The sequence below is a fragment of the Xenopus laevis genome, chromosome 8L (assembly GCF_017654675.1).
Source record: "Xenopus laevis strain J_2021 chromosome 8L, Xenopus_laevis_v10.1, whole genome shotgun sequence".
In the NCBI taxonomy this organism is placed as follows: Eukaryota; Metazoa; Chordata; class Amphibia; order Anura; family Pipidae; genus Xenopus; species Xenopus laevis.
This window is the reverse complement of record NC_054385.1, coordinates 64,290,693-64,312,138: the sequence shown is the minus strand read 5'-3', so window position 1 is coordinate 64,312,138 and position 21,446 is coordinate 64,290,693. Positions and strand designations below refer to the sequence as shown.

Below are 21,446 nucleotides of genomic sequence, written 5' to 3'. Positions count from 1 at the left end.
GGTTTCACTGAGACCTGGTGGGATGAAATGTGACTGGATTGTGAATTTAAATGGTTACACCTTTTTTAGGAGGGACAGAGGGATTAAAAAGGGTGGAGGAGTTTGTTTGTATGTAAAGCCTGAATTAAAGCCATGCGCTAAAGAAATAACCATAGCTGGCACTGGTGAGGGTGTAGAATCCCTCTGGGTAGAGATTTTGACTGGGCAAAAGATTACAAAAATAATTATTATTGGTTTATGCTATAAACCACCTCGTATGAGTGTCGAGTATGAAGCCCAGCTACTCTTGCATATACAAGCGGCTTCACAGCTGGGTCAAGTTGTTGCTACGGGTGACTTTAATTATCCAGACATTGACTGGGGTAATGGGGTTGCTAAGACAGAAAAAGCTAGTAGGTTTGTAAATATACTGAATGACAACTTTTCATTCCAGCTCGTTCAAGAACCTACTAGGAAATAGGAATAACTCTCTCTTGGACCTTGTAATAACTAATAATACTGAACTCATCTCTAACATTTTTGTGGGTGAGCATTTAAGGAATAGTGATCATAACATGGTCTTCTTTGAGATTGTGTTGCAGAAGCAATTCTGTAAGGGAGTAACTAAAACACTAAATTTCAGACATGCAAACTTTGACAGTATAAGGGCATCTCTGCAACATATTAAGTGGGAAATGCTTTTCACAGGGTTAAACAGAACAAAAATGGGAAGCCTTTAAAATGCTGCTTAATAAATATACTTGTCGGTATATTCCACTTGTAAGCAAGGAACGTCGTTGCAAAGCAAAACCTTTTTGGTTCAATGGAAGTGTTGGTGTTGAGGTGGGTAAGAAAAGACGTGCTTTAAAGGCTTTCAAGACAGCTGGGACAGCCGAATCATGTATAAAGTACAAGGAGGCCAAAAAATCATGCAAGGAAGCTATAAGGCAAGCTAAAATTGATATAGAAAAGATATTGCAGCAAGCAGTAAAAAAAATCCAAAATTATTTTTAAATATGTTAATAGTAAAAAAATGAAGCAGGAAGGGGTGGGACCCTTACTATCAGAGGGGGGTCAGCTGGTTGATGAAAACAAAATAAAAGCATAGATTCTGAACTCATATCTTTCATCTGTCTACACAAATGAGGAACCAGTAAGTGAAGGTTTCCTTCTTAATAGTCCCAATTCTAGTAATACAACTAATGATGCATGGTTCACACATGAGGAAATTCAAAAGAGACAAGAACATGTTAAGATTAACAAAGGTCCGGGGCCAGATGGTATTCATCCCAGGGTTCATTGAGATCTGGCATAGTGCAGAGAGACTGGTGAATTGCTAATGCAGTGTGCCTCTATTCAAAAAAGGATCCCGTTCTCAGCCTCAAAACTATAGGCCAGTTAGCACTGAAGAGTATGCCTCTTTATAGGTCCCTGGTGAGGCCTCATCTGGAGTATGCAGTGCAGTTTTGGACTCCACTCCTTAAGGGGGAAATAAATGAGCTGTAGAGAGTGCAGATTCATGCAACTAAATTGGTTAGCGGGATGGAAGACTTAAATTATGATGGTAGACTGTCAAGGTTGGGGTTGTTTTCTCTGGAAAAAAGGCACTTGCGAGGGGACATGATTACACTTTACAAGTACATTAGAGGACATTATAGACAAATAGCAGGGGACCTTTTTACCCATAAACTGGATCACCGTACCAGATGCCACCCCTTTAGACTAGAAGAAAAGAACTTTCATTTGAAGCAACGTAGGGGGTTCTTCACAGTCAGGACAGTGAGGTTGTGGAATGCACTGCCGGGTGATGTTGTGATGGCTGATTCAGTTACTGCCTTTAAGAATGGCTTGGATGATTTTTTGGACAGACATAATATCAAAGGCTATTGTGATACTAAGCTCTATAGTTAGTATAGGTATGGGTATATAGAATTTATGTAAAAGTAGGGAGGGGTGTGTGTATGGATGCTGGGTTTTCATTTGGAGGTGTTGAACTTGATGGACTTTTTCTTTTTTCAACCCAATTTAACTATGTAACTATGTAACTATGTAACCCATTTAAATAAACTATCTGATGCATGTTTAATCAAACACATGTGCATATAGATTTGCATCAGACGGTCCATTAAATGTGATTGTGTGCTAGATTCTAATACATACAGTAAAAAGATATATCAAAAAAAGTGTATCAATCAGTTAAAAGTGTTTTAAAATGAGTGAATATAAATAAGTGTATATAGGTGATACCATATAGTTTTAAAAAAATCTTTTCAATTGTAATACATATAATCCCAATAGACTTTATTCCCAATAGACTTTATTCGTTGTCCCACGTGTTTCTAATATTAAATTAATATCACTATCATTTGATCCCAGTATATGACCAAAATAGAATATTCTCCTGGGGAATGAAATTGAACCCACAACGGGGTAGATGGGAACGCATGAAACCAATTTTAAAGGCAGAGAGATATTGTGGCCCGGGGAATAAAACCAATGGTGATACATCTTATGTGGGGTCTGAAGGTTCTTCTCTTAGTGTCTCTTTTTTAGTGACATCGGGCATGAGCCAAGGCGAGGAGGACGAGGAAGCGATCAATTTCGTCAAGCATTAAAGAACAGAAAAAGAAAAGGGTTACGAGAGGAGGAAACAGTAAGCACCAGAAGAGCAACAGGATCCAAGAGGGGAAGAGACAGGATTGTGACGAAGAAAAGATAGTTTGCTGGGAAGCAACCACTGAGGATTTGGCAATTAAAACTGTCGAACTGGGGAAAAGGAAAGGAGACAGTGATAGATTGCTATCTAAAAAGGAAATTAAATGGATACTTCTGTTGGAAACAGTTACACCTCAAGGGCTTAATAGAGATTGTGATGTAAAGTCTTTTGTAGATTGACAGAGATAGAAGGGGAGATATATACTAAACTACACTCAGTAGGCATAAAATAGCGTAAAATAAAATTAAATATATACCGTATATACTCGAGTATAAGCCGATCCGAGCATAAGCCGAGGTACCTAATTTTACCTACGAAAACTGGGAAAACTTATTGACTCTAGTATAAGCCTAGACACAACTACAGCCCTGTCTTCCAGCAGCGCACATTCCGCCAAAGAGACCCCCCCAGCGATCAACCGGACTTCTTTGCAAAGTTGATGGTGACAGAGAATTGCCAAACGGATTACTGTGTGCATTGTCCCACTGTCCCACTACCATGTGCAGAGGGTGCTGTGTGATATTGCCATCACTGTTAATCTTCTGTATAACCAACAGAGGGCGCTGTGTGATATTGCCATCACTGTTAATCTTTCGTATAACCAACAGAGGGTACTGTGTGATATTGCCATCACTGTTAATCTTTCATATAACCAACACAGGGTGCTGTGTGATATTGCCATCACTGTTAATCCTTCATATAACCAACAGAGGGCGCACTGTTATTCTTTCAAATAACCAACAGAGGGTGCTGTGTGATATTGCAGTCACTGTTATTCTTTCATATAACCAACAGAGGGCGCTGTGTCACTGTTATTCTTTCATATAACCAACAGAGGGCGCTGTGTGATATTGCAGTCACTGTTATTCTTTCATATAATCAACAGAGGGCGCTGTGTGATATTGCAGTCACTGTTAATCTTTCATATAACCAACAGATGGCGCTGTGTGATATTGCAGTCACTGTTATTCTTTGATATGACTATGAAGATTTTCATTCATCCAGGTCATAGTATATCTAGTATAGGTCAATCTAAAAACAACTGGACTTGCTGAGTAATCAATGAAGACGTTTCACTACTCATCCGAGCAGCTTCTTCAGTTCAACTGACTGGTGTGGGAAGTTCTATATATAAACTCTTCCACTAATCCAATTAATCTAATGTCCCTGTGCCGAGAACTTCCCACACCAGTCAGTTGAACTGAAGAAGCTGCTCGGATGAGTAGTGAAACGTCTTCATTGATTACTCAGCACGTCCAGTTGTTTTTTGATTGACCTATACTAGTTATTCTTTGATATAACCAACAGAGGGCGCACTGTTATTCTTTGATATAACCAACAGAGGGTGCTGTGTGATATTGCAGTCACTGGTATTCTTTGATATAACCAACAGAGGGTGCACTGTTATTCTTTGATATAACCAACAGATGGCGCTGTGTGATATTGCAGTCACTGTTATTCTTTGATATAACCAACAGAGGGTGCACTGTTATTATTTGATATAACCAACAGATGGCGCTGTGTGATATTGCAGTCACTGTTATTCTTTCATATAACCAACAGAGGGTGCACTGTTATTCTTTGATATAACCAACAGAGGGCGCACTGTTATTCTTTGATATAACCAACAGAGGGCGCACTGTTATTCTTTCATATAACCAACAGAGGGCATTGTGGGATATTGCAGTCTCTCCCCAAGTGAACTGTTGATATAGGAATGATTAAAAGGGACTACAATCTCAGCTACTGCCCGCTGACCCGAGTATAAGCCGAGGTAGACTTTTTCAGCACATTTTGGATGCTGAAAAACTCGGCTTATACTCGGGTATATACTGTATATACATTGATAATATTTATAATTTCTAAGCCAGTATTTTGGATTAGTTCTGCTGAATAGTATGATACATGTTAAGTAATTTATACACCCCCCATATACAATATGTTAAGGAGAGTATATTATGATGTAACATTGAAAAATCATTTATGTTTCACGTGTGAAATTATCAATCGGTAGAGGATATATGTACACAGTTATGCTTGTAAATTAATTAGAAATTAATATTACTAACATTACTAAGATACATACGAATTATTATAATGTAACGGAGTACATATATATATATACCCTTTTTATTTGCCCTATAATATATTGTTTTTAACTGTGCCTTTTGCATTGGGAATTGGCCGATTTGAATTTTTATTTGATCTATACTGGGATCAAATAATAGTGATATTAGAAAAAATTTATATTAGAAACAAGTGGGAAAACGAAAAAAGTCTATTGGGAATAAAGTCTATTGGGAATATATGTATTACAATTGAAAATATTTTTTTAAAAGTATATGGTATTACCGATATACACTTATTTATATTCACTCATTTTAAAACACTTTTAACTGATTGATACACTTTTTTTAAAATATATCTTTTTACTGTATGTATTAGAATCTAGCACATTTAATGGAACGTCTGATGCAAATCTATATGCACATGTGTTTGATTAAACATGCATCAGACAGCTTATTTAAATGGGTTATCGCGTGATTCACTTTGAACTCTGATGAAGCGCCAATAGGAAGGGCACGAAACGCGTTTTGTACTAGGGATGCATAGAAACCACTATTTTGGATTCGGCCGAACCCCCGAATCCTTTGTGAAAGATTCGGCCGCATACCGAACCGAATCCGAACCCCAATTTGTATATGCAAATTAGGGGTGGGAAGGGGAATTTTTTTTACTTCCTTGTTTTGTGACAAAAAGTCACGCGATTTCCCTCCCCACCCATAATTTGCATATGCAAATTAGGATTCGGATTCGGTTCGGCTGGGCAGAAGGATTCGGCCGAATCCGAATCCTGCTGAAAAAGGCCGAATCCTCGCCGAATCCCGAACCGAATCCTGGATTCGGTGCATCCCTAGTTTGTACCACTTTCACATTGCCAATGTAATCACTTATTGAGCTGAATAAAGAAATTTGCAGCGACTCCTGAGGAGTGATTAGGCCAGAGCTGAACGGTGATACATTGAGGTTGTTACACTGTTTACAGTGCAAATAGTTCATTACACTATTTAAAATTTTAATCTTAAACTAAAAAAAAATATTTTATTAGCTGTAATTTTGGTGTAGAGGTAGCCATCTCAGTGCATTGTACCTGATCCTGAACATGGAACTGCTTTGAGATAGCTATTAATTTTCCCATTGCATTATACCATGACCCTAGGTCAGGGGTGCCCAGACTTTGTAACCCTGGGATCTACTCTCAACACCTGGCCCCCATCAGGAGCCTTTTTTGTAACTAAATAGAGGTGGTTGTGAGCAAATTAACCGCAGTGTTTTATCATTATGGAGTATCAGCCAAAATCTTTTAATGATTTTTTCCACCTCCTTTCTCTGTTTGGCGTATTTACTTACAAATGGAATCCTCTTTTGATTTCCTTTTGACACACTTTTCATTTTCTGTGTCAATAGTGTGTGTCTGGGGACTTCTCCTACTTGTTTGGCAGTGTTGATTAGTGAACCTTCCTTATAACCTTTCTCTTTGAATCTATTTATTAGAATGGACGCTGCCTCCCAGTACCCCTCATCATTGGAGGCTATTCTCCTAGCTACCTTTGTAAATAAATACGCCAGAGTAAGGAGTTGGAAAAAATCATTAAAAGATTTTGGCCAAAACTCCATAAGGATAAAACGCTGGGGTTAATTTGCTCACAACACCTCTATTTAGTTACAAAAAAGGCTTTACACTAAAGCTGGCCATAGACGCAAAGATCCGATCATACGAATCAACGTACGATCGGACTTTCCCATTTCCCAAACATCCACTAACCATAAAGATCAAAGTCTTACCATTCTAATCAAATAAAGTAGTAATGTTCTGCCCCTGACAGCAATCGTACGATAGTTATGTCTGACAAAGCTAGTGACAGTCTCCCACTGAAAATCGTACGATCGGCAATACTTGCAGAGATATTATCGGCAGGCGACAGAAATTTTCTAACCTGTCCGATCGACCAAACGACCGATCTCCACACGGTCTGAAAATTGTACGAATCCACGATTCGTACGATCGGATTGTTGCGTCTATGGCCAGTTTAAGGGATATACTCTGTCCAGCTGAACCAAAAAGGCTAAAAACAATGAACAGTATATTTAAAAGTAAGCCCAACATAGGCACATTCCCTTGCCTTTACTGTGTCTGTTGTTCATCTATTATCAAGGGCTCGGTTGTGCAACACCCGACCAAAGCCAATAACATACAACTGAGAGATTATGACAATTGAGAGATTATGCAACATGTAATACGGTGGGAGTGGTATATCTGTTAAAATGCCCCTGTGGGAATGTTTATGCCGGCCAAACAGCTAGAAAAATCAAAGCAAGAATAAAAGAACATAGAGGGGATATTAAGAATTTGAAATCAAATACTTATACAGATACCCCTGTTTCACGCCATTTCAACCATCATAGACACAACATGTCACAATTAAAATGGCTGGTTTTAGAGGTGGTCCAGGTACTGCAGAGAGGCGGTGACATCAAGAAAATACTTCATCAAAAAGAAGTGGTTTGGATAAAAAAGTTGTGTGCATTAGTTTCTTTAGGTCTGAATGATCAATGGAGCATAGTTAGCTTCCTATAAAAATAATTATTAACACTGTTTCTTTCCCTGACAGATAGTGCTGCTTTGAATTTGAACCCTTTTAAGTAAATACAATGTTTCATTTCGGGGCACATTTACTACGGGTCAAATATCGACGGTTAATTAACCCTCGATATTCGACCATCGTAGTTAAATCCTTCGACTTAGTATATCGAAGTCTAAGGATTTACGTTTCGTTCGATCGAAGGAAAAATCTTTCGATCAAACGATTAAATCCTTTGAATCGAACAATGCGAGGAATTCAATTCATCGATCGAACAATTTTCCTTCAATCACAAATTGCTAGGAAAGCCTATGGGGACCTTCCCCATAGGCTAACATTGGTGCTCGGTAGGTTTTAGGTGGCGAAGTAGGTGGTCGAAGTTTTTTTTAAAGAGACAGTACTTCGACTATCGAATGGTCGAATAGTCGATTCGAAGTCGAAGTAGCTAATTCGATGGTCGAAGTAGCCAAAAAATTGTATTTTTCCTTCTAATCCTTCACTCGAGCTAAGTAAATGTGCCCCTTCATGTTTGCCAGTAAGTATGTTACTTGTATCTAAGAATATAACTGAAATGTAACTAAATTGTAACTAAATACATTGATTATGTTTCTATGGACATTAGCTCCAGCAGGCCTGCGAAGACAGTGCTGAGGTTTAAGTGATTTAATGGATTTTACTTATTTTAACAGCACAAGATTACTCAAAGAAAAAGTTCATTGTTGGACTATAACTCTACACATATGGTGGTTTGGATGAAGGAACTATTCAATTGGAACATTAATGACTTGGTTCTATAGGCCGAAAAAAACTCCCAGCAATTGTTGGTTGACCAATTAAAATGCAAGGGGGAGGGAGCTTGAGCATTTAAAGTTTTCATCACTTTGTTGTTGTTCACACTTGATAAAGGGCTGAAAAGCTCAAAACATGTTGTGTTTTGTTGTTGAATAAAGGCACTTTGCAACAGAATTATCCTGCACCTTATGGTATCATTACCCAATTTTGGATATATAAAGTTACCGCATTGGATGGATGCAAGGGTCTATAATACCTAAAACTATAAGATAAGAGTAATTATACCAGTTTCAATTGTTGATTGCAAATTAAAGAATTAGCCATTCTATAACATACTTAAATGGCGAACATTATAATTAATTATACATTTTAATGAATGCACTATTTGATCTATATCTTATATTGTAGAGGTAAATACTGGTAAAAATGCAACAGTGGGATCTGCTGACAGACCGAGTCGGCAGCTTATTGGCCTGTGTGTGGGGCTTCCCCGATCGATATCTGGCTGAAAGTTAGCCAGATCTCGATCGGGCAGGTTAAAAAATCCCATTGGACTGTGGCTGCATCTGTGCATTGATGTGGTCCCGCGACCCGATCACCCGTATCTCCTCCATTCTGATCCAATCATTGGGCCCTCAATGTGGGCATATCGGGGAGAGATGTCATCAAACAAGTGGATCCCTGTTTATGGCCAGCTTCAGAGTGGAAGTCAAGTCTATCGGACTATGTATGTTCTTCAGTGTCAAGCTTAGGAGGAAGGTTCAGCAGTATCTTGGTCAATATACAAGCAATCGGTGGGGCAAATATGGCACCTCACCGATGTCTCTTGTTTATGTCAAATTTGACCTTAAACCTCCCAGAAAAACTCCCACAAACTCCAATGAACTCGAAATTCAAAAAATCTAAATTTATTTTAAAAAATCAAATTTTTAAAACTTTGAATAGGATCGATCCGAAAACTCGAATTTGGATTTTTCTCTGAAAAAACTTGAATGTCAGGAAGGTCACCAAATTGATCCCTGGACCTCTTCCATTGACTTATACAGCAATTCAGCAGGTTTTAGGTGGCAAATAGTTGAATTTAAGTTCTTAAAGGGCTGGATGGAGTATGATAAATCTCGAAAATCAAATTCAAGTTTTTAAAAAAAATACTTGAATCTAATTTGGATAACGCCCTAGTCGAATTTGATAGTTCTGGCCATAAAAAACTCACAAATTCTAATTCAAATTTTCAATTCGACCCTTGATAAATCTGCCCCTTAGTGTGCAAAATACTTACGCAATTAGACTTTTATTTGCAATTTCTCCCTTGCTGTAAATTACCCCTTTTACCTTTGAACCCAAAACCATTTGCTATAAATTGCAATATTGGGTTTTATGGTTTGGTAGTTGTTATGTGCAAAGGCATAGTAACCTGTTTTGAGTTATGCAGGATCTCTGTTTTTCAAACATTTATCACATACTCATTACTCATACATTACTCATTACATTTCCCCACTGTTAAGCCAAATCCCAGTGAGTAATGTAATTTACTGTTAGTAATGTAATTTTAGTGTTAGTGAAGGTATGGTATTTAATGAGATTTAGTGTCCACAGTAGTACAGTTTTAACCATGGGCGACAAATCTTACTATGTGCCATCACAGATTTTTCCAGGGGCCAAAAATGTATATCTACAGTATATTTATATGTATCCAGGAGCTACACATGTTGTTTACCCTAGGACATTAGGCTATTTATTTTTTAATCATCCTGCAGAGTGTAGCCTGTATCTACAAATAGTAGATAATAGTGCTATTGACTCTGGTATGTATGTATGTATGTATGTATATTTTTATTTGTAAAGCGCTCCTTGAGGGCAAAGCACTGTACAGCAAAACAATAAATTAGTAGTAACAAACAAGGGGTCATTGGAATAAAAAGTAACAATAAGTGCATTATTAGAAATACAATTCACATAAATATAAAAAATATAATTACAATACAGATTAAGTGCTCAGTGTCAAGGAAACAAAAGGCTAGTGGACCCTACCCCGCAGGCCCGGACTGGCAATATGTGGGTTCTGGCAAATGCCAGAGGGGCTGCTGTATGGTTCAATAGAAAGGTACCATATAGTGGGCTGGTAGGGGGCTGTTTGGGCTGGTGGGGGGCTGTTTGGGCCTCTGTGTACTTGGAATGGCAGGGCCTATTTTGACTCCCAGTCCAGGCCTGCTATCCCGTAGGGCTTACAGTCTAAATGGGAGGGTAACATACAGACACAATTCAGAGGGGTATTAAGGTGCTGTGGGTTACAGTTTGTTACACTGTTACTGTTACACACTAGTGATTTTTGTGCAAGGGGATCCCTTTTTTCGACCCAGCAAGGTCCCTTAGCAACAGTAGAAAATTCACAGATCTGCATACGCCTCCTGATGAAGGGAGGTTAAATCCCCCCGAAACATTGGTCTTTTTGGTGGTACATCAATAAAAAGAGGGGCCACATCCCTGACTGCAGAAAATAGTGTGTGTGTGGATCTGTGAATCTCCCTGAATTTACACCACTCTACAATTAGAGTTCCATTGTTTTTATGGAGTTGCTTTAATACGAGAACTTTGAATTACAGCCGCCATCACTAATGTGGAACTAACTTTAAAAAAAGAGCATTTCCTTCCTTTCCTCCTACTACGTCAAACTTACTATAAGTCAAAGTTTATTTTACAGAGTGTTTAATAACTGAGAAAGTAGAATCCAGGGATGCAACGAATCTAGGATTTGGTTTAGGATTCAGTCCTTTGTCAGCAGGATTCTGCCAAATCAAAGTGCCTGGCCAAACCAAATCCAAATATTTATTTTATGACTTTTTGTCACACAACAAGGAAGTTAAAAAAATGACTTTTTAACCCTTCCTAGCCCTCGTTTGCATATGCAAATATGCAGATTTTGGGCTTTGCCTGAATCTTTCACAGAGGATTTGGCCAAATCCCAAATTAGTGGATTCGGTGCATCCCTAGTAGAATTAATTTTTAAACAAATGTGCTTTAAATTTCACTGTTTTTTATTGTTTAATGGAACAAATATATTTTTTAAAAAAGTGTATATTTTTAAACTAGAGCAACAAGCAGTTCGTATGTTAAACTCAGGTGTATCTTTTCTTGAATATTTATTTTGCTTTTTTTAATTTATGGAAACATTTAAAGTATATGAATATGAAAATTGATTCACTTTAGTTCATGCTAATGCAAACATATATAATGGTTGGTAAGTCTAGTGTTTTGGTGGTCATTGCAGATAGATACTTACATTTCTTTGCCTCCACAAACAAAAAAAAACACCATCCGCCTATGGCTTACCGGTAGTCACCCCCCCCCCCAGCTCCCTTCCCCATTAGATATACTTACTGCTAGTGGCTGGTGTACTGTTCCGGCTCTTTTTATAACCGTCTACGTTATATTTCGCTACATTAATCTGCTGCAGGCCTCCCTGTGGATCAAATGATGTGTATTTCTCCAGCCCGGGCAGCGTCCAAACCACTGACTTTGACTCCAAATCCACATGGAACAGCTCATTCCCGTTATAGTCCATCAGATATTCCCCTGAGGGGCCGTAAGTCTGATAGAACATCGCTCCATAATCAATGTAATCAACTTAAAAGGAGAGAATACATAAACGTGAGAGTACAATTAGTACTTCTTTTAATTCCCTTCAAAGAAAACACACTAACTGAAACCGTTGCAAAACATTGGAGAATACACTAGTTGCAACTCATAAAGATTATCGCTAGTTCTTGTAACAGACTATAAATCCACCTTTCCCGCAGTACAATATTCCTGTGAGTATTTACCTGTCACAGCGTCACTGGCCTTCAGGCCCAGCACTAACAGCGCACACACACTAATCATCTCTCCTGATCTCATTCTGCACCGATGTCCGAGCGCAATACACTACTGGTGAATAATTTCGCTTACAGCTCCAGCGCTCTGAAACTAAGAGTACCAGTATGTTAGTTCAGCCAATCAAAAAAATGAATGTCTGTTGTAACGTTGTTTCCGGGCGAAAGTACATTAGTGAGGCGTAGGTTTCAATGTGAATAAATGTGTGCTGCGTTGCAATACGTGTTTCGTCGTGTGCCATTTCTATATGTAGTGTTGTTCATTGGTATGCAAACTCAGCATATACTTCAGCAGTAATAGTTGACTGTATGTGGGTACCAAAGTTCAATAATAGACTATGTTTAATAATGGGGTAAGTTTAACAGAGTCATTTTGCTTTTCTGATATATCGAAATAAGCACTACAAAGGAAAGAAGGACTGAATGGTAAACTATCTGCTTTGGAGACCAGCACATTGACAGATCCGATATGCTTATTGGAGGACAATAAGATCAGGAAGCAAGAATTTGCTATGGTTATTTGTATAACTAGGGGCGCTGGTATAACTTGATATAACTGGGCCCCACAGCAAATTATTTTTCAGGTCCCAAAATGCCTAAACATTGACCTGACTTACCAATATTTATTGAAATTGAATATGAATTTGATATTTATAGGGCCCCTATACCTCCTGGTCCCCCTGCAGGAGCAGGGTCTGCTTCCTCTGTAGTTCTGCCCCTGATGGAAAACATAAATTTAGCTCTTAAAGGAGAAGGAAAGCCCCAGGGCGCAAAACCCCTCCCCCCCTCCCCTGTGTTGCCCCCCCCTCCCTCCTCCCCCCTGGCCTACCTGTCCCCCTGGGCAAATGCCCCTAACTTTTTACTCACCCCTCTGCGCAGGTCCTGTCCACGGAGTTCGCAGTCGCCATCTTCTCCCACGCGCGTCTTCTTCCTTCTCTGACCGGCGTTTTCTGGCGCATGCGCAGTAGGATCAGGTACCGGTACAGCTCTACTGCGCATGCGCCGAATGTCACGAAGTGAAATTGGAAAACTCCGTGACATTCGGCGCATGCGCAGTAGTAGAGGGGTTTTGCGCCCTGGGGCTTTCCTTCTCCTTTAAAGTTACTAGAGGCAGCTTTTTGCTGCCCCTGATAACTGGCTGATCCGGGCGGCCTGAGGAAGGTTCTTACCTTGCCTCATGGCTAGGCTTGCCCCCTTTTCCCAAAAAGTGTGATGTAAAAGGGGGCGGGGTTATGCCAGAAAGGGGCGGGGCACGGCCAGGACAAGAACCGAAGGACAAGGGGTTTACAGGGGATTGGGGGCTGGCCGAGGCGGTCTTTTTAAGTGTAGTACAAATTTACCAGCAGCTACATTGCCGGTAAATTTGTAATACCGGCCGGGTGGCAACCCTACTCATGGCAGGAGCAGCCCTGTGTATAACACACTATGATACTCTGCAGCGCTCAGGGCCGGTTTTACATAGTGGGCGCCCCTAGGCCCACTACCGTTCGCTGCCGATGTCCCCTCCCCTTTATTAGTGCAAATTTTCATCATCTGGAGCAATGGGGATTGGCACACGGGAAATTTAAAAATGATTGTATCTCCTGAGCATACCCAGTGTTTTTGAACCAATGTGGGTGTGGTTGGGCAGCATGCTGCACCCCTAAAATCCTGCCGCCCTAGGCCCAAGCCTAAGTGGCCTTTCCACAAATCCGGGCCTGTCAGTGCTGTACAATAAATAGCTGTATACAGTATATTGAGCATACATATTACAAACAAAAAACCAACTGATAATGTCACAATATAAGGCTGATTAGCAATTAATAATTACTACACGTCAGCACAGAAACCAGTGCAACTAGCAGCAGAATTTAATAATCAGCCCTGTAGCATCAGTTTATATTACAGGCTAACCTCATTTTCTGCTTGATGCTTTGTGACAACCCCTAAGCTCAACTGCAACAATATATATGTCTTGCATCAAGAAAAAGAGAAGCGCATAAGACAGAAATAAGAAAAATTAAAGGGAGTAAAGAGAGGGGGAAACATAACAACTTCAAAACATAAGCCTGGGAGTTATAGCCAGTACAGTGTCATAAGTGAATACCTTTATTTTATTAAAATTACTTAGGTGATAAACATCATATAATAATAGGCAATCTGTTATTTTACTGTTGAGAGTGCTGATCGAGGAAGATTAAATTATACAGCTCTAGAGCAAAAGGTCTTTGCAAGCATGTCATCGGGGGTGGGGGGTGCTACAAGTTCCATTGTGCCCAGACTTTGTCAAAATTAGGTATCTGGGAATGGTACAGAGCTGCTAGATGCTACCTGCATTGGATATCCTGACCTGAATAGCTGTCTTCCAATAAAGATGACAGTAGCGAATATTTACACTTACACTCTATTTGACATTAAGAACCAAATTAGCCAGTTTCTGGATATGATTTTTAAATTTTGGGAATGGCTCTCCCAGCACAAATGTCTATGGCTCCAGCTGTATAGCTGATGATAGATGTGTAGATTATAGCCTAATGTCAGATGCATGATCGTCTGTGCATTCAGATAATATAAAGTAGTAAAGAGAAGAAATCACATGATTCTTTGGTAATTAATTGACAGACAGCAATCGCACAAAAGTTGTGTCCAACGATTTGTAGTGACAATCTCCCATTGATATCTTCAGATAGGCAATACATGCAGAGATATTATTGGTAGCCTGTATAAATCTTTTAGGGTGTTGGCAGACAAGGAGAAAAGTTGTCCGGTGACAAAGTTTCTCTATTGCGGTCGACTGGCAAGAATACGAATCACCGGCGGGATGGCATAGAAATCACTTTGGATTTCCTGAAGTCACTCGAAGTTGCCTCACAAGAAACCTGTCTGATCACCATGGGGAAAAAAAATGGATAGGACACTCTACACATGGTCCGGAAATCATGCAAATCTTCGTTTCCTACGATAGTATCTTTGCATCTATGGCCAGCTTAATTGTTTCCCCAGTAGGGGTTTGAGGAGGGTTAGTACATTATTTCAATAGTCTCTTATAGCAGAGTCGCTCCAATATATATGGTGGAAGTTCCCTTACTATCCACATTGCTTCCAACTGTCTGGGAGGGGGGGGGGGCGTGTTTGGGTATATGGTGTGTTGCCTGGTAGGAGTCATATACCATTGAGTGAGTATTTCATAGTTTATTTCCTTGTGTGTTACACATGCTGAGGCTTTCCTAAGTCACAAAGTGAAATCCATGTCGGGGTTAATTCATTCCTTAGGATTTGTTTCAGTCTCAGCTTATATATATGCTAAATGAAGAGAGGGTCTTTGGAGAGGTATCAAAGGAAAAGAAAGAAAAAAGTACCAGGATTCTGATATTCCTTCTTACCAGCTCCTTGTTTTCATTCCTCCTTGAACCAAAGATTCACCAAACCAAATATAGAAATATAGGAGAAGCCAGAGCTTGCAGCATAGTAAAAAAAGTAAACAAATTGACTTTAGTGTAGTATTTCTTTCAATAGTATCACAACCTCTGCATCCATTTAAATTAAGGAGGTCTTACACCCTTATTATCTTAGACAGAAAGGTAGTGACAATTATTCACTTAGTTCAGTGTGCTTTGTAGTCAAGGTGGGTACTCCCAAAACATAAAAATCAAGGGTGCTATGAAAATTCATTCACTCATGGTTTCAAAAAGCAGCAGTAAATTGTTTAAAACAATTATTGCACTGAAAAAGCCATCATAAAACAGTCCTTCCCTGTGCATTTAACCATATACTCTACATACCTTTATAGTGAGCCCCCATACTGGCTGAAAGGGGCCTTTTCCAGCCTTCCAGAGTTATCATATCTAATTTTTTCTATGACTGTGTTTGTGCTTCACGCTGCAGGTTCTTCAGTGCCGGGCCAGACCAGCAAGGCACCCTAAGCAACCTGGCCGGTTGCACTGCCTATCACGTGTGGACAGGCCTGCAAGAATGCAAATTGCTAGCAGGATGGCATACGTATCACTTCGGTTTTCCGAAGTTGCCTCACAGGAAACTTCAGGGACTTCGTAAAACCGACGTGATACATATGCCTGTGATTTGCATTCTTGCCAGCAAGATGGCATTTCAGGGAGATTAGTTGCCCACAATAGTGAAGATTTGTTGCTTGGCAACTAATTGCCCTGTGTGCCAACACCCTTCAAGTCAATGGACTTTTTTTCTTGTGGCAACTTTTTTGGTCTCGCTGACTTTTTTGTCCAAATGCATTAAAGTCAATGAACTATTTTCTTATGGCGACTTTTTTGTCCAAATGCATTAAAGTCAATGAGCGCTTTTTTTCTTTTGGTGACTTTTTTTGTCTCGAGATTTAAAGATAAACATTTGCAGTTGCTTAAATGCAGCATCCATGGTTGGTGGTAAAAATTTGCTCATCACTATAGCCAAACAAAAAATGTCAGAAGAAGCCCTTCAGTTAAAAAAAATTGGAGGAGGATCATTTTAGCCTGTTCCATTCTCTGCGTGGGAATCGTTGCTACGGGAGAAAATTTCACAATTGGCCATGTCTGGGGTACCTGGTGCAGTGGATACAGAAGATCCATCCATTTCCTAATGATTACTTGCAATCAACTGTAACATTTATTCTGATGTAAAGATTGTTTCTCATTAACACTCTGCAACTGGTGTTGTTGTATCTTGATTTAGTTACTAGCCTTTAGCATCACATTTCCTATTTTTACTGTTAGCATGTATCTAGTTGCTAGTGTCAGATGAAGCCTAGCAACTGGCCACTGTTTGGAAACAGAAACACATATATGGCTAGAGGATGTGCTACATAGAAAGGCAAGTATGGAAAAGACATAAAATCAGTAAAATCGACCCTTACACAGAAACGTTGATCACGAGGTGATATAATAAAGAGGGGTGTCCCCCCCAACTGCTGATCATAGTGTGTGTGCGGATCCGTTTCTTGTTTGCTCTTACACAGGGCTGCCATCAGGGGGGCACAGGGGGTACAAGTGTACCAGGCCCAAACCTGAAGGTGGGCCCGACAGTGCTGCACTTTTCAAAAGAGCCGGGCCCCCCTTAAAGGAGAGTGATAATCCTGGGCCCCGGAGCGCTCCCATCTGGCCTGTCCCCAAAGGCATGCACTTCCTCCCTCAGTGCAACACCCAGCCCCTTCCCATGCTACATCCAGCTGTATTGGCTATGCCTCCGCACTGCTTACCACTCATTGGCTGCACCACCCACCGTTCACCTGGGAGCCGTCCCTATACCCCAACCGGCAGTCTCACCCCTTCCCTCCTTTGAAACTTAATTCATGGGAACCAGGGTCAGACTGGCCCGGCAGGGACCCCATTGTGAGATATTAAAAAGTAAAAAAAAAAACTAGCTGGCACGCGCCGTCTGTGCATGTGCGTCGGCGTGGGGCAGCAGCGAGGGAGCGCGAGGCGTGGGTGCTGCAGCATGCAGCAAGGGGCAGGGGGCTGGTGGGAACAGTCCCCACTGCATTCTGGGTAGCGAGGGAAGAAAGAGCTTAGTGGGGCGGGGCTTGCCAGGGAGTAGTTGGGGTTTTGACAAATTTGGCCTTGGCTGGGGTGGATCAGGGGTGTGGCCAGGGGAGTGGATGTGACCTGGGGTGGGGCTTGGGGGAAGATGGGTGTGGCCCAGGGGGCCCCAAAAAAATTTTTGTACTCGGCCCCGTGATTTCTAATTGCGGCCCTGCCCTTACATACAAATGCTGGTGTTGCAGTCACCCCCATTTAAAAACTACAAATATTGGGAACAATGAGAAATGCAATGAACATTTCCACATCAAAAATTAGTCAGATTTTCACATTCTTAGCCCCCCTAAAAAAACATGGTCTAACATTACAAAATGTAAGGTAAAGGTCAATCAACCATTGCAGTTATGTGATAGTGTGTCTGTCTAGGTGTTTCATTCTATAATCTGGGTAACTATATAATCTATCAATCTAATCAAACTATGTAATCTATCCATCTAAATATATCTAAATAGTGTCTAATTGATATGTTAAGGGAGGTAGGGGGAGGAGAGAGAGAGAAAGAGAGGAAGATTTTTTTGAAGGTAAAGTTACACTAACTCAAAAACTCTGCATATGCATATATGTTGTCTGTTTTTTTTTTTTAATTTATATTTATTTTTATTTGCAGGTAAAAACAGACAGAGAAAAGTAATGTCTACAAACATGGTTGAATGTCTGCAGTCACCGGGCACATCCCAGCCTGCAGAAATGTTGAGGCACATAGAATATACACATTTCCATTTGAAGCGTACAACATATAACAATAAACAGTTTTGAATTAAACCTTCATGAGTCATATTGATATTTTGGTCAAGAAGAGGGTAGGGTCAAGGCAACATAAACACCAAGGTGGGTAAGAGGTGAGTACAGCAAAAATACAATTCACGGTTCCATTGCTCACATGTCATCCCTTCTGGTATGGGTGTAAAAAGGGTTAGGCTATCAGTGGGGTAGTACATTTCTGTATGTCATCCATGGTGTCCAGAAAAATTGTTTTTGGGAGGCTGTATGTAAGCTAGTCATCCGTTCTAAGATTAGCATGTTATCTAGTTTGGTCTTGACCATTTGAAAGACCAACAACCAAAAAAACAAGCACCACCCACAGGACAATCTTGTGCTGTAGCACAAAAAGGCAACTTGGCCAAAGAAAAAAAACACATCTTCTAATACTTTAAAGGGGAACTCCACAAAAACATAATTTAAGCTTTTTGAAAAGTAAACATAATTTCACGCAACTTTGCAATATACATCAATTAAATAATATGCAGACTTTTCAGGAGTTTTAATGGTTTCCGACAGTTCTCTAAGCCTAGCCCCCTGCTCTCCTGTTGATCTTTCTGACTACTTTGCTGAGCTGGCTGACTACTGTTAATTTGTATCAACAGCCATCTGTCCTTAGCCTGCATACTCCAAACCCCACAATTCCCTGCACACATGATTTTAGGAAAAGAAACGGAACATCACAGTGCAATGCATTGTGGATTATGTAGTTCCAGTATGCTGTCTGTAAATTGTGGAGAAGTTGTGACAATTTGAAACATCAGCGTTTTAGTCGCCTCCTTTCCTGGCAGGTGTCATAAAATCTACTCACCATGGTGGTCCCGTGGCACCAGTCCATTTCAGCCGCCATATTGGTTCTTTAGGTACAAAACAGGAAACCAGCACGCCCATGTCTCGTACTTATTGACGCGCAAGCGTCTGACGCAAACGTGAAATGGTGCGAAAACTTGCCACGAATCTGTCGCTATAAAAGCCCAGTTGAGCTGCTAGACCTTGCCCGTGATATGATCTTGTTCCTGGTGCTTTGTGAGCTTGTTATTATTATGACCCCTGCCTGGCTAAACGACTATCCTGACTTCTATATCTGACCCTTGCCTGAATATCGACTACCCTTCTGCTGAACCCTCCTGTCTGATTGATTACCCGGTTTTGACCTTTGCCTGCCTGATTACCACTGACTTCTGCCTGCCTCAACCCGGCCTGTTCTGACGACGATTCTGGTTTCCTGTTTTGGACCGTGACCCTCAGCCTAAAGACTCTAGCTAACAGTCGTCCCCCTTTGCCTATCCCGAACCTCTAGCCTTGCACCTCTCATTTAAGTCCTGGTGGCATCCAAGTAGCTGAGGACTCCTCCCGAGGCCAATGGTGGTCACACTACAAGTGAAGCACGAGCCGAGACCAGGGTGCTTGGCATTTATTCTGGTGTTGGGTGCCGAGCGTGACATTATCACGGGCCATCTACTACTGAAGCCCTCCTAACCACCTTACTTCAGCTCTTGGAGGATCATGAGTGGAAGCAAGATTATCTCATACAGGGCTTCCACAACCTGACCAGCCGACTGGAGTCCACACCTCAGTCGCCAAGTCCTGTTGTTCCTATGGCCATTCCTGTGGGTTCTTTCGCTAGGTCCCATGAACCCAAAATTGTGTTCCCCGATAAGTTCAATAGGGACAGATCTAAATTCTTTATGTCCAAGCCTAAATGGAGAAGTGGAGCTCCATTTGGATGCAAAAATTTCCTCTCCCCAGTCTTCCTCTAGGATTTTGTTACTGGTTAAATTAACCTGGCCTACGGGCTCTGTCAAAGTGTCTGCTTTTGTGGATTCAGGGGCGGAGGGGAATTTTTTGGATGCTACCTTTGCGGCAAAATTTGGTATTCCTTTAACCCCTCTAATTCCTCCTATGAGGATTTTGGCGGTCGATAAAAAACCCTTAGGGTCAGGCCTGGTAACTAAAAAATCGGTGTTCCTTTCCATGTGCACTAATAACCTACACAGTGAGAAGTTAGCCCTTTATATTATTGAGGGTGCTTCTTCTTCTCTTATTCTGGGGTTACCTTGGCTTCAGACCCATAATCCTCATATTGACGGGGTATCAGGGGAGATCATTCAATGGGATTTTAAGCGTGGTGGTGTAAGAAATTGCCATCTTGATTTTGTTATTTAATATGAAAGCTGTTGTAAGCAGGGAACTTACATGAAGCCCTGATTATCATAACAAAGGTTTTCCTGTGACTACTAAGGTCTATGTCTGCTATGGGGACCATAAAACTGATTTTGTATGCAAGAAAACTTGCTCAACAGGATGTAGGCAAGTTGGGGGTTTATCACAACATCTTGGCAGTTGGGAGGGTTTCTGTGGGGGCAGGTGAGAACCCAGGATAAAAGAACACTAGACAACATGAGAGGGGGGCTGGGCAGTAGAGAGGGGAGCTGGGCAGCTGAGAGGAGGCAGCTAGAGAGCGGGAGAAGCCAGAGGAGCCTGGGACAAGACATGTGAGGAATGAAGACCAGAGGGGAAGGCAGAGATGAAGCCGAACTCTATTCCCCTGCCTTTTTGGTAACAACTATGTAGACTTGTGTAATGTGTAACTGTAAATATTGTAATTTTTGTTTAGTCTAAGTGTAATCATTTATGTGGAACAATCAATTGATTTATTTTACAATACATCACTTTACTATACGCTCATTGGTGTGGATTCATTGTCTGCTTGCTCAAAAGAACCAGAAACCCTAGTAAGTGGGTTGAGGTATATTAATATTATTAATATAGATATATACTATATAGAAACTTATAGTGGTACCTGGTGGTGGCAACTACCTCTTTAGACGGTTTACCTGCAGCATATGCTGAATATGCTGACGTGTTTTCTAAAAAAGCTGCAGAAACCCTACCCCCACACAGGCAGTATGACTGTCCAATAGATCGAATCCCTGGGTCTACTCCCCCTCGAGGTAGAATTTATCCCCTTTCTTTGCCGGAAGCCCAGGCAATGAAAGAGTATATCAAGGAAAACCTTGATTAGGCCTTCTAATTCTCCCACAGGTACAGGATTCTTTTTTGTTGGGGGTCTTAACAAGATCACCGTAAAGAATCGCTATCCCCTTCCTCTGATTTCTGAATTATTCGACCAGGTCAGAGATGCCAAGATCTATTCCAAGCT

The 21,446-nt window shown here is 40.7% G+C and overlaps 1 protein-coding gene across 1 annotated transcript in view; it reads right to left on the bottom strand.

Moving 5' to 3' along the window:
- Window positions 1–12,065, bottom strand: part of hla-dqa2.L (major histocompatibility complex, class II, DQ alpha 2 L homeolog) — a 31,003-nt gene extending 18,938 nt beyond the window's left edge. The window contains exons 1-2 of the mRNA XM_018230129.2: window positions 11,952–12,065; window positions 11,509–11,754 (exon numbers count right to left, since the gene is read on the bottom strand). Of these exons, the coding sequence (XP_018085618.1) occupies window positions 11,509–11,754; window positions 11,952–12,024 (319 nt within the window). The 5' untranslated portion in view covers window positions 12,025–12,065. The remainder of the gene's footprint in view (window positions 1–11,508; window positions 11,755–11,951) is intronic.
- Window positions 12,066–21,446: the final 9,381 nt, after the last annotated feature.